The sequence below is a fragment of the Rhinopithecus roxellana genome, chromosome 15 (genome assembly GCF_007565055.1).
Source record: "Rhinopithecus roxellana isolate Shanxi Qingling chromosome 15, ASM756505v1, whole genome shotgun sequence".
In the NCBI taxonomy this organism is placed as follows: domain Eukaryota; kingdom Metazoa; phylum Chordata; class Mammalia; order Primates; family Cercopithecidae; genus Rhinopithecus; species Rhinopithecus roxellana.
Genome location: NC_044563.1, coordinates 73882949 through 73897261, shown reverse-complemented (window position 1 = coordinate 73897261; position 14313 = coordinate 73882949). Strand labels below are relative to the sequence as shown.

The following is a 14313-nucleotide window of genomic DNA, read 5'->3' as shown; positions in this document are numbered from 1 at the left end:
GTATCTAGATAGGTAATCAAGGATTGAGCTGATAAAGGATTCTATTTCACTATCTTAAAACTATGACAATTTCAATACAGATTAAACTGAGGCCAGAGTAAATATGCATGTAAAATGATAAACTTTAGGAAAGTAATAAACATTTTTAGAGGATATTGTGTCCTTAGAGTAGATAGACATTAATTATATTTTCCTTTGGGCTGGGAGTTCATGGTAGCCATATTCTTCCGCACTTGTCCTGGGAAACATGTTTTCATGCAGTGAGGTCTGCAGTGCTTTCCTCTCTGATCACCTCAGACCATAACCTCCACAAAAGGGCCCATATTCTGTCTAAGAAACCACCTTGTATTAGAAATTAATAGGAGGGAGATAGGCACATGAGGAATTACTAAACTGAGTATTCAGAATTGTCTGAAAGTGAAAAAAAGGGACTCCTAATAATCTGCATTTTTTTTTTTTTTTTTTTTTGAGATGGAGTCTTGCACTGTCGCCCAGGCTGAAGTGCAATGGGGCGATCTTGGCTCACTGCAACCTCCACCTCCCGGGTTCAAGCAATTCTCCTGCCTCAGCCTCCCAAGTAACTGGGGCTACAGGCGCATGCCACCATGCCTGGCTAATTTTTTGTATTTTTAGTAGAGACAGGATTTCACCGTGTTAGCCGGGATGGTCTTGATCTCCTGACCTCGTGATCTGCCCACCTCGGCCACCCAAAGTGCTGGGGTTACAGGCATGAGCCACCGTGCCCAGACAATAATCTGCATTTTTATTGTTGTATATAATTGTTAATCTCAGATGCTTTCATGTGTGTTGTTTCTGATTAATAATACGAAAGTCAGGTGAAGTATTGAATGATGACTTCTAGGGCTTGAAGAGTGGCACTGGATAACCAAAAGAGACCACAGGTAGAGAAAGACTTAGGGAAGACCAAAACTCAGGATTTTCATTTCCTCCAAATTTCCCAGGCTGTTTTGTAGAATGCATTGGGAATATTTAGGCTGAGACTAGACTACTGTCTCTCCATAGGTGGTGTAGAGATGTTTTTCGTACTGGGTAGGAGATTAAAGAAGCATCTGAAGTTGGGTCTAATATGCTAGGACTATTGAGAACATTCTAGGAGCTTTCAGCAGTCAACTTTCATTCCCATTGATTTCTAGCAACATTCATCCACGTTATTTTCTGTTGCTTTTTATTAGATTTTCAATTTAAGGCCATTGTTTTGCCAGCCTCTTCCAATACATTACTCTACCTGCCATGTTCTAGAAGTTTCCATGCAGTACTCTGGGAGTAGCTACTAGCACTTATTTGTTTCTGATCACATGGGAATAGTTATATCAGAGGAGTGACTTTTTGTTAGGTATTAGTCATTTCTGTTTTCTGTTCATTCATTTAGTCACAAACTATGCTTTAGTTAAACCCCGACACGCTCCTCAGAGCAGGCATGGTGCCATCGTAACAGATGAGCAGTCATAGAGGGAAGTAAAGGGTGTGCACGGGCATGAATTGTGGCTATTAAAGGCTGAGTCCCCGCCAGAAATGCTAACGCCATAGTGACTCCTGAGGCTTGTTGCCCCGGAGAGAACCACTAGTTCCTTTCTAGGTTATTTCAAAACTAGGATGCATTATTGTGTTAAAATAAGTACATACATAGTGAGTTCAAAACCTCACAGAGTGTGATTTATTCAAATTTAAATGATGTACAACGCTGTGAGTTTATCAAGAGGATCAAGAAGATTGTAACAAAATTACTAAAGGGATGCTTTAATTCATAACCTTTGCCTTTTTATTTATTTCTACTCCCTGACAAGTTTGAAAATATAGAAAACTTTAATGTAATTTTTTTAATATATGGAATTAAAAATAAATGATTTTCCCAACACTTCCATATATTTCTAGGTTTTGCCTGATAGGCCCAATCCAACTAATAAAGTAATGGATTATTAGAATTGTTAGGGCTCATAAAGGTCAGCCAATTCCCTTTATTTATTGTACGGAGAAGGAACCCAAGAACTAGAGTGGTGGAAAGACTTGACCAAGCTCACATGACGGGTTAGTGGCAAAACTTGGACTAGAACCCAGGTGTCAAGACCACTCCATTGCCTTATGATATCACAGCTGCCTTGCAATTTTAATGCTGCTAAATCTGGCATTTAAAATATAAGAAACTTGGCTGGGCATGGTGGCTTACGTTTATAATCCCAGCACTTTGGGAGGCTGAGGCAGGTGGATCGTTTGAGGTCAGGAGTTCGAGACCAGCCTGGCCAATATAGTGAAACCCCGTCTCTACTAAAAATACAAAAATTAGCCGGGCCTGTAATCCCAGCTATTCAGGGGGCTTAGGCACAGGAATCGCTTGAACCCAGGAGGCAGAAGTTGCAGTAAGCCAAGATGGCGCCATTGCACTCCAGCCTGGGGACAGAGCAAGACTTCATCTCAAAAAGCCAACAAAAAACAAAACAAAACAAAACAAAAACATAAAAAGAAGAAGAAGAAGAAACTCTACCTAAAGAAAGTGTAAGAACCTGCACATTTTATAAATCTAGGTCTCTGTCTCTTAGCTATTATTTTGGAGAATGAAAAAAAACACTCGAGCCTTCCTTAGAAAATGTCTGGCATGAGCACTGTAAACTCTCATTGAATGAGAGGAATTATGTTTCTAAATACTGTGTCATACAGCATTTCCCTTGTGAAGATGCAGCCTTGGTTTCACATGACATAATCTTAATAGAAGTGAGGTACTAGAATTCTACATTGCAATTACAAACATGTCTTCTTTAGATAATTTTCATTTAACTCACAGATTGTTCTTGAATCAAGACTGGTACTATTAAGAACCCAGGAGAAATATCTGGTGTTTTGCAGTCACAAATCTGTTATCAAAGAGAAAAAAAAGGACTTCGGTTGGAATTATCCAAATTGTGTATTTTTATAAATAAAATTCACTAAATAACAATCCAGCCCCTTTAGTGTGTTTCTATAGACAGTATTTGACCTTCATTTCATTAAATCATCCTTTTTTCTATTCAAACGCTTAAATTCTTAGCAAAATAAATGCCTGCATTGAATAAAATTTTCTGGATTGCAAATAACCTTCACAAAGCATTTCAGTATATTTGTGGAACTGTTTTATTTCGTATTTACAAAAGTGAATTTTTAATCTTTCGGATTTATTTCATTTTATTTACTTAAAAGCTGTTGATAAGAAGATTAAGGCGAGCATAGAATTCAGAAATCCTTGGAAGCAATGATCAGTTTTATAGTTCCTTAAAGAAGCATTAAAAACTTTACACTTAAACAAAAATTGAATTTGCTGTTTGTATGCATAAAAGATTTAATGGCATATAAATTGGGAATAATTATTCTGTTTAAAAGGATTAAATTAAACCTAAATCAATAATAACGTGCAGTTTCAATTTAACTGCCTACTTAAAATGAAGTGACAAATAAATAACAGCTAAATGATTAATAGCAATGCTTTTATTCACCTCCTCAACAGGCAAAATGGCCAGTTATTGAATATTTTATTGTGAGTGCAAAGGATGTTAATTGTACTAGAAACATGCTCTAATTTTAGTAATTTTTTGATTGAATACAATGTTGAATATGAAGCTCTTCATTAAATGGAGATTTGATTTTATTTTGTTTGAAGTTATCACAGTAAGTACTCAAATATGGTCCATTAAAGCCAGCAAATATCATGGCATATGCATGTGAAACCGTCCCCCACTCCCTTCCTCGCTGCCTGCATTTCTAACCTAGGAATCTGAAGAGCAGACCCTGCATCTGCTGTCTGAACAGTAACAAAAGAGTTGTGTACTCATTTTCTGTGTAACCTTTCTATCAAATGGGGAGGAAAAGAGGTGCATGTTTTGTGTGCAGATGATTACTGATGAAAGGGCACTTCACACTCATTTTGTCCCAGTGTGTTGACCTGGACCACAAACACAATGGAACTTCCAAGCACACAAGCTCAGTACAATGGGGTTCTTCAGTATCATGTTCTATTTTGACCATTAGATTTGTTTCTGTGAAGTATTACAGCTTTCCAGGTTCATGATTTTGCAAAACATAACCACCTATTTGTCTTCACATATGGTTTCCATCCAGAAAGGGGAGAAAGGGGATGTTGTAAGATAGTCTTTTCAGGTGTAAATGGTGCAACATAATTAAAACTCTTATAAGAGCCACATCTTCAGGCTTTACCCTTATATATACACATTCTTAGAGTTTCTCTGATTCAAAAACACTTTTCTCAGCCAGAGCAACTCATTTCCTCTAGTGTGTTTCTAAATCCTTTGTACTTTCTAGGTTCCACTTAAAACATCCGTCTTTTCTTTAGTGGGTGATATTGCTTCTACAGCCATTTAAGAATGGAAATTTGGCTTGAACCCAAGTGGCTGAGGTTGCAGTGAGCCAAGATCGCACCACTGCACTCCAACCTGGGCAACAGAGTGAGACTCTGTCTCAGAAAAAAGGAAATTTGCTGAGGCTAGAAATTACAGCTTTTTCAGAAGGTCTAAAATAATTTAATTCTCTGAGTTTTACCTGATTCATCATCTTTCAGCAATTGTTCAAATGTTTCATCATGTGAAAGTACTGACGTTTCTTAATCCCATTCCCTAAACTGTGGTTTGGCCATTCTCCACTGTGCCTAAATCGTGATTAAACAATTTTAAAAGTGGAGTTTTAAAGAGAAAAATCCCTTGAGAGCCATCACCAGAAGCATAATACACAACAACGGTGTTATGTCACAGGGACTGAATGTGATGCACAGCAAGCAAGGCTAGTGCTGGAGCTGTCTGACACGTGCTTCTACAGCCAGTCCTCATGGAATCCTTACTGTGTGCCAGGGACACAGTTCCATGCATTTAGATTTCTATTTTTTTATTTTTTATTTATTTTTATTATTATTTTTTAGACAGTCTCATTCTGTCGCCCAGGCTGGAGTGCAATGGCACAATCTTGGCACACTGCACCCTCCGCCTCCCGGGTTCAAGCAATTCTTCTGCCTCAGCCTCCTGAGTAGCTGGGATTACAGAAACGCGCCACCATGCCCGGCTAATTTTTGTATTTTTAGTGGAGACGGGGTTTCACCATGTTGATCAGGCTGATCTCAAACTCCTGACCTTGTGATCCACCCACCTCGGCCTCTCAAAGTGCTGGCATTACAGGCATGAGCCACCATGCCTGGCTGCATTTAGATGTATTAATTTGCATAATCCTCTCAATAACACTGTGAGGTAGGTACTGTTATTTTTTTTTAATTTATTTATTTTTATTGAGACAGGGTGTCGCTGTGTTGCCTAAGCTGGAGTGCAGTGGCACAGTCATGGCTCACTGAAGGTTCGACCTCCTGGGCTAAACCATCCTCCTGCCCCAGCCCCCCGAGTAGCTGGGACTACAGGCGCATGCCACAGTACCTGGCTAATTGTTTTTTTTTTTTTTTTTTTTTTTTTTACAGAGACGGGGGTCTCTGTTGCTCAGGCTGGTCTCAAACTCTTGGCCTCAAGTGATCCCTTTGCCTGGACCTCTCAAATTTCTGGGACTACAGACATGAGCCACCACACCTGGCCAGTACTATTATCCCCATTTTATTGATGAGGAAACTGAGGCACAGAAGTTAAATAACTTGCCCACATTCACATAATCTTGTGGCACCAGGAAATCAATGCAGGTAGTCTAGGACCCTTGTTCTTAGATGCTCTGCTGTACCATTTCTCAGAACCAAAATAATCCATATTATCATACAGAGAAACAAAGCACCACAATATTACATATGATGGAAGGAGGCCTATAGTCATGACTGTGGAAACTATGCCCTTATCAGCTGACGCTGGTTAAATACCATGACCAGTAGGAGTGCATAACTGCAGAGATGGAAACCAGGAAATCTATTTCCTTGAACTGAAGACTACCTAATTTTTAAAAACAGTGGCCATTACTCATTTATTTTTTCATGAGTCTATCATAGGATCATAGAACAATGGAGTTGGAATGGACTTTGCAATATCATCTAGCAACTGAATGTGGAAATAAGAGGCTAAAATACTTTTGTGATAAGTCACATCCTCCTGTTTTAAATACCCATAACGTCCTGTATCTCTTTACGCATCTAATTCATTAGTTGATTTCTGTATTACAGTTGGTGCATAAAGCCTGTCCTCCTCATTGAAGAGTAAGATCCAGCAGCCTGCTTCTGTTTTCCTTGCTGCTGTACCTTCTGTGCCTAAGATTCTGCCTGTATGTAGGGAGGTGCTCCGTGCATATCTGTTGACTGGCTGATCCATTCGTTGATTCACATAAGGCAGACACCGCAACCCACTTTCTTCACTGTCACCTATGGGAATAGCAGCAGGATACAATGCAACATGATGTGCAGGAGCCCGATTCAGAGCAGACTGCCAGGCTCTGTGACCTTGGGAGAGGTACATAAGCCCTCTAAGCCTCAGTTTCCTCATCTGTTAAATGGGCGTAATAATAGTACTTCCCTCAACATTGTTCCAAGGAAATAAACCTGAAGACTCAGGACAAACATTCCCTAGATCATCAAACAGTAACGTGCTCTCTTTCCACATCTCACTCCTGAGTGAGTAACAGAACAGTGATCCCCAGTGTTGTCACCTGTGAAAGGTGGCCAGCCCTGCTCTAAACAGTACGAAGTAGAGGATTACCTGTTCTAAGCTTTCCAAAAAGGACTTCATAGCCTCTGTAGATAATCCCTTCCAGAAACTCCTCACTTTGGCTGTCCAAATGTATTTACATCTTACTAAAATCTTTGCTTTCTAATTAACTCTCTGGTTAATTTTGTTAAGCCCAAGGTGCTTCAGGAGTTTGCAACGTCCCTCGAGATCTGACCTTTGCTTAGCCTTGAGCTGTGCTCCTCGACCTGCCCTCGTCTCACCCTCCATTTTGTCCACACAGAATTTGTTCTATGAAAGCACCACATTGTCTCTGCCTCCACTCCTTTCTACATGCTGTTCCCTCAGGCTAGCATAGGCTTCCTGCCCTTCTTAGCCTTAGCTCTGAGCTACGCTGGCACTTCCTCCAGAAGGCTTTCCCTGACCTCCCAAGATAGGACTGGATGTCCCTCTGTGTCCTGGTGGCCCGGTGCTCCTCATCAGAGCGCACATCACTCCAAAGTGTCAATTACTGTTTCCTGGTCTGTATCCCCCACTAGGCTGTGCGCCCGCCGCTTCACCATCTACCACTATTCCTGTAGCTTCATAAGGGCTCAATAAATAAGTACCTGCTGAATCAATGAATGAGCAAATGAATTAAGAAAGTTAAATTCAGTTTTTTTCTTTCAGCACAGCATAAATATGGGAAAATAGCACCTTTCTTTACAAAAAAATCTGTATTTACTTGAAGATAATAATTGAGCTTTCTTCCCCACCTAAACAACCACAGTTGAAACTTATGTTTAATTCAGTACAATTCATATCCCTGCCCTATGATGCTTAAGGGTCAAGTGAAAGGCAGGGACAGGAAACACCGTGAGTTCCTAGGACAGTACATCACTTGGGAGAAACCTCCCCGTCAAAGCCCCAGAGGCAGGTGACCCTGCAGGGCAGGGAGGGGTTGGGCGTCCCATTTTCTAACAAATGTGGACCATTCCCATTTTGCTGAAGGAGAAGAGCGTGTCTCTTCTCTTGTTGGAAAAGGAGGAGCCACTTATTTCAAGAAGTTCCTCATCACAATATGTGACCTAAAAAATTCAAAGTGACAATTCAGCAAGGCGTGACAGTTTTGGCTTTTTGCTCCAGTTTTTGCTTTACATCAAATCAAAGAAACCCGGGTCCACATTAAGAAAAGTAAATTAACATTAGGGGGGACCATTAGTTTGTTTACCCAGCATACAATTATGTCCTCTGTAAACGGGAATATCAAATAGCATAAAAAGCCTAGGTGATTTACATTTTCTTTTTGATTAGAGGGTTGCATCTACTGTACTCAAGGACGGAAAATCTCTCCCATTTAGCTTTTTGAAGATCAAAGACGCCATTAAATATGACATATTACCAGCTTATTATTTTTTGTTGTTGTTGTTAAGACTGGGGGTGCTGTACAAATTGAGATTGTCATGGGGAAAAGGGAGACTTTATTTTGGGTCACATGAACTGATTATAGGCTAGTTCGTTTTTCTCAGGCAGGACCGTCTGCTTAACCTTTTCTTCAGATAGGCCCCTCCTGCAGTGTCCAGTGCATTCTGACTGTCGACTGAGCTACGTGTGCATAGCTGACAGCCAAGAGGCTATGAACCTTTCAGTGAGCTGTGATCTGGTCTGATTTGAAGCGTCGGGGATCTTTCTGTAGTACATTAGATACACTCTACAAAGGCAAAATGAAGTGAAAAGCAAAATCACTGAAAAGAAGAATGAACCTATATAGGTATTCAGTCAAGATAAAGCCTTGCTTTCCCCCAAAAAGGAGCAGTCCAAAGCAAATGTTGTCTAGGCAACAATTCACAGTTCTCTTTCTAAATAGCCAGATGTCTATACAGTGATGCATTGCCTGATGACAGGGGTACGGTCTGAGAAATTTGTGGTTAGGTGGTTTCAGCATTGTGGGAACATCATAGTGTACTTATACAAACCTAGATAGTACAGCCTACTACACATAATTTGTACAATGTGTTACTGTACTAAACACTGTATGGAATTGTAATACAGTGGTATTTGTGCATCTAAACATAGAAAAGGTACAGTAAATATACAGCATAAAAGTTTTTTAAATGGTACACCTATATAGGCACTCACCATGAATGGAGGTTGTAGGACTGTACGTTTCTCTAGGTGAGGCAGTGCGTGAGCGGGGAGCAAATTTCAAGGCCTAGGACATTACTGTAAGCTACTGTGGACTTCAGAAATACTGAACACTTAAACTCCTCTAAATTTATTTTAAAAAATATTTCTTCATTAATACATTGACCTTAGCTACTGTAACTTTTTTACTTTAGGCACTTTTAATTTTTTTTTGACTTTTTCACTCTTTTGTAATAACACAGCTTAAAACACAAATACATTGTACAGCTGTATAAAACTTCTTTATATCCTTATCTGTAAGCTTTTTTCTTTTTTTTTTTTTTTACTTTTTAAACTTTTTTGTTAAAAACTGAGATACCAACACACATATTAGTCTAGGCCCACACAGGGTTAGGATCATCAATACCACTGTCCTGCCTGTCCATACCCTGTCTCACTGGAAAGTCTTCAGGGACAGTAACACACATGGAGCTATCATCTCCTAGGATAACAAGGTCTTCTTCTGCAATCCCTCCTGAAGGACCTGCCTGAGGCTGTTTCACAGTTAACTGTTTAAAAAATAAGTAAGACTGCACTCTAAAATAATGATAAAAAATATAGTGTAGGGACGGGGCACAGTGACTCACGCCTGTAATCCCAAAACTTTGGGAGTCTGAGGCGGGTGGATCACAGGAGGCTAGGAGGTCAAGACCAGCCTGGCCAACATGGCAAAACCCTGTCTCTACTAAAAATTTAAAAAATACAAAAATTAGCCAGGCATGTTAACATACACTTGTAATCCCAGGTACTCTGGAGGCTGAGGCACGAGCATCACTTGAACCCGGGAGGCAGAGGTTGCAGCCAGCCAAGATCACACCACTGCACTCCAGCCTGAGCGACAGAGCAAGACTTGTCTCAAAAAAAAAAGATAGTATAGTGTATTAGCCTGTTCTTGCATTGCTACAAAGAAATACCTGAGTGAGACTGGGTAATTTATTTTAAAAACGAAGTTTAGGCCAGGCGCAGTGGCTCAAGCCTGTAATCGCAGCACTTTGGGAGGCCGAGACGGGCGGATCATGAGGTCAGGAGATCGAGACCATCCTGGCTAACACGGTGAAACCCCGTCTCTACTAAAAAATACAAAAAACTAGCCGGGCGAGGTGGCGGGCGCCTGTAGTCCCAGCTACTCGGGAGGCTGAGGCAGGAGAATGGCGTAAACCCGGGAGGCGGAGCTTGCAGTGAGCCGAGATCCGGCCACTGCACTCCAGCCCGGCCACTGCACTCCAGCCCGGGCTAGAGCGAGACTCCGTCTCAAAAAAAAAAAAAACCAAGTTTAACTGACTCACAGTTCCGCAGGCTCTACAGGAAGTAGGATTCTGGCATCCGCTTGGCTTCTAAGGAAACCTCAGGAAACTTACAATCATGGCAAAGGCAAAGGGGGAGCAGGCCTCTTATAGCAGAGCAGGACCGAGAGAGGGTGGGAAGTTGTTATACACTCTTAACCAACCAGATCTCACCATAACTCCCTCACTACTCAGTACCAAGGGTGGATGGTGCTAAGCCATTCATGAGAACTCTGTCCCCATGATCTAATCACCTCCTACCAGGCTCTACCTCCAACGTTGGGGATTACAGTTTGACATGAGATTTGGGTGGAGACACAGATCCAAACCATATCATATAGTAAATACAAAAGCCAGTAACATAGTTGTTGATTATCAAGGATTATGTGCTGTATATAATTGTATGTGCTATACTTTTATAGGACTGGCAGTGCAGTAGGTTTGTTTATACCAGCAGCACCACAAACATAATGAGCAACACGTTGTACTATGATATTCCACGGACTACAGCGTCACTAGATGACAGGAATTTTTCAACTTTATTACAGTATCATAGGACCTCAGTCATACATGTGGCTTGTCCTTGACCAGAACATTGTTAGTCAGTGTATGGAATGTATTACCAGCCAAAGTGTGAAACACAGTTTTATCTTCACCAGCTAAAATACTGAGTCATTGTTCTTGTGCATAAGTAATTGCATTCATTGAACCACAGTGATTATTGGTTTCACATTATAGACATTTGTATTTCAGTTGTTTTCTGACACTTAAAAATTAATTATCCTCCATTTTTATTCCATGTTTCAATGAACTTGGACAATTAAGGCCTTGCGCCCTTATGTGTAGTGTGTGGGTCTAATTGAGGCCTGGGATCTGTCTTTATGTTTATTAATTAATTTATTTATTTTAAGAGACAGGGTCTCACGCTGTCTCCCAGGCTGGAGTGCAGTGTCATGATTATAGCTCACTGTAGCCGCTAACTCCTTAGCTCAAGCAGTCCTCCCTCCTCAGCCTCCTGAGTAGCTGGGACTACAGGTACTATACCATACCCAGCTAATTTTTTTAAAAAGTTTGTTGCAAAGATGGAGTCTCAGTGTGTTGCCCAGGCTGGCTTTGAACTCCTTGCTTCAAGCGATCCTCCTGCCTCGGCTTCCCAAAGTGTTGGGATTACAGGTATGAGCCACTGCACCCTGCTGTGATTTGTGTTTAACATACAGATAATAAAAGGAAAACTATAGGAGAAAGACTGAGGTTGATTTCAAATAAAATGATCAACTGACTATAAGGAGTGAATTTATTTTAATTAAGGACTTGACATTTCTCTTCTGCCTTGGGCAGGCAACAACCAATAGAAGACAAATATTCAGACCTCCGCTATGACCCGAACTGGAAGAGTAAGAAGGAGGAAGGTCAGCTGCTGTCTGTGGAAGCATTGCCAGAGTCCCCGGACAGCTCTTTAGAAAATCTGCCTTTGGCTCCCCTCTACCCTTCCCAAGAGACGTCAGTGGAACTCTCCGGGGGAAAAGGCGAGCAGAAAGAGAGTCCACAGAGTGCAGCTTCTTTGCTTGGTAGTGAATTTTTAAGCCCAAACTATGAGCATGGTGGCCGTCGCAGCAAGCCGTTTTCAGAGCTGAGCGACAGTGACCTGGAGGAGAAGTCGAGCAGCCTTTCTCAGTACGGGAAGAGCTCAAGTTCACATAACCAGGTTTTCCTGCCGGGATCACATGGCCCTCGGCGAAGGAAGTCCAAACAACATTTTGTGGAAAAAAACAAGCTCACTTTGGGATTACCCACCCCTAAAATGGACTCTTATCTTCAACTTCACAATAAAAAAAGAGGGGAATCTTATCCAGAACAGGTACGTAGTGGCTACTTTAAGATATCTTCTGGAACATTAAACTAGCAGTTGCGTTTGTTTGAAATGTCTACATACCACTTCCTTTAGGATGACGATAGCAGCCACCTAGCTGGGTAAAACAAATGCTTCCACAGCATACCCTGTATGTTTATGTTTATGTTTATGTTTATTCCACAAATTCTTATGACCAAAACAAAAGCCACCAATGGTTTACAGTGTAATTGCTACAAGTCAATTATTGCTATGTCAATTATTATATCCAAAATTGCTGTAATTACTATAAGTAATTATAAGTCCATTACTATGTCAGTTATTATATCCAAAATTCTCCATTCAAAGAAATCTAGAACTTTTTAAAACTGCGTTTTCCAAATGACAAAATATAGAACTTAAGCATTTGATTCCCTGTGTTGATTACCTTTGTTACCACCGCAGCAGAGGTCTTCAACCCTGTTAAATGCCCCAGCACATTCTGGTTAACGTGGAACACACCCCGGCTCACATACAGAAGCGATTCTCAACTCAAATTGTGTATACATATTGGGTGGTCGGGGAGAGGGTAGGGTACAACATAAGGTGGGGTTGTTTTTTTTTTCAATCTTCAGATGTTTCTATAAACCCCATTGAAAATCACATCATTTGTTATTGTCCTGTGTAAATGATATGATATAATTAAACATTAGTCGCTTTATTTATAAAATTGGGACAGTAATAAATGCCTTCTCTTCCTCATCAGGTCATTTTGAGAGTAAATTCTCTCCCACATGATGGATTCAAAACCTTTTGGAGCCAGTAAACTTAGTTCTATTTCACAGGTGCACGTAAAGATCTTATCCGCCCACCCCCTATGGGTATGTCCAGGGATACAGGACAAGAATGGGGTTAGAAAGGTAGAGTCCACCACTCTTACTGGAAAAAGAGCTTGATATTTATCACCTGCTAACGTGAGGTCATTTTTCAAATACAAAGGAGAGGTTATTATGTTAAATGTGGTTGCCCTTAGACCTATTCCAAATCCCAATTGGTATTTTTTTTTTTTAACATACTCTAACCTGTTCTAACCTCTAAGCATTTTCTAACAGAACAAAGTAGATGAAGTAGATGAACATTTGTGGTTTTTATTCAGAGACTCCCTTTTTTGTTTTAAAGAATTATGTCTGGTGGGGTGTTGGCTCATGCCTCTAATCCCAGTACTTTGGGAGGTCGAGGTGGGAGGATCACTTGAGGCCAGGAGTTCAAGACCAGCCTGGCCGACATGGTGAAACCCATTTATACCAAAAATACAAAAATTAGCCAGGTGTGGTGATGCATACCTGTAATCCCAGCTACTCGGGAGGCTGAGGCACAAGAATCACTTGAACCGGGGAGGCGGAGCTTGCAGTGAGCTGAGATGGCACCACTGCACTCCAGCCTGGGTCATAGAGTGAGACTCTATCTCAAAATAAATAAATAAATAAAAATAAAGAATGACGTCTGGTGAGATGTGGGCTTAAAAATACTTTAATTAAAAAATAAAAATAAAATTCAAAAAAAGAATTATGTCACATCTTTGCCATTGTACTAATAATTAAATGAAATAGGTGTAGTATATCTAGCTGAAATAGTTTAAAAACTAGGTGAATTCAAGCAATTTTTAGTATTTTTACCCAATTTTAGATGTTAATATACTCTTGTTCCATAACACTTACATGAAATTTTGAATTTTGCTTGATTGCTCATTTAAAAATGTAAATAAATTCAACAGTCCAATATCTTTGAAAAAAAATTTCTATTGAGACAGGGTCTGGCCTTTCACCCAAGCTGGAGTGCAATGGCACGATCATAGCTCACTATAACCTCAACCTCCTGGGCTCAAGCAATCCTCCTGCCTCAGCCTCGGCAAGTAGCTGGGAACACAGGCGTGCACCACCACATCTAGCTAAATTTGTTTTTAAATGTCTTTGTAGAGATGGGGATTTCATCATGTTGCCCAGGCTGACCTCAAACTCCTGGGCTCAAATGATCTTCTTACCTTGGCTCCCAGAGTGTTGGGATTACAGGTATGAGCCACCATGCCTGGCCTGAAAAATGTTTATAGCCAGTAATTTATCTCAAACTAGGACAATATTTTTCATTACTAAAAAGTGTTCTCAAAAGAAGCTGATCTGGAAGGAGAACATTTGGGGTTTTTCTTCATTTAGAAACTCTCTTTCTCGTCTGAGGTCAAAAGAAATAGTTCTATTTCCAATAATAAAAGGGAGAAATATTTATTGTGAACTCTTTAATTGTTGATTTATTAATCGCTAGTTTTGTTAGTAGTTATAAGTTAATTTACTAAACAATATTAGGGAGTATTAATTGTCAGTGATTCCGCAGCTTAATTTTCTTTTCTTTG

At 40.4% G+C, this 14313-nt stretch overlaps 1 protein-coding gene across 6 annotated transcripts in view; it reads left to right on the top strand.

The window, feature by feature from the left end:
- Positions 1-14313, top strand: part of JHY (junctional cadherin complex regulator) — a 72447-nt gene that overhangs the window by 9595 nt on the left and 48539 nt on the right. For 5 of the 6 annotated variants that reach the window (XM_030918804.1, XM_030918803.1, XM_010356457.2 and 2 more), the window contains exon 3: positions 11420-11939. In XM_030918804.1, coding sequence (XP_030774664.1) covers positions 11420-11939 — 520 coding nt within the window. Of the gene's footprint in view, positions 1-11419; positions 11940-12675; positions 13394-14313 lie in introns of those variants that run through there. The other variant, XM_010356459.2, reaches the window with a different exon arrangement.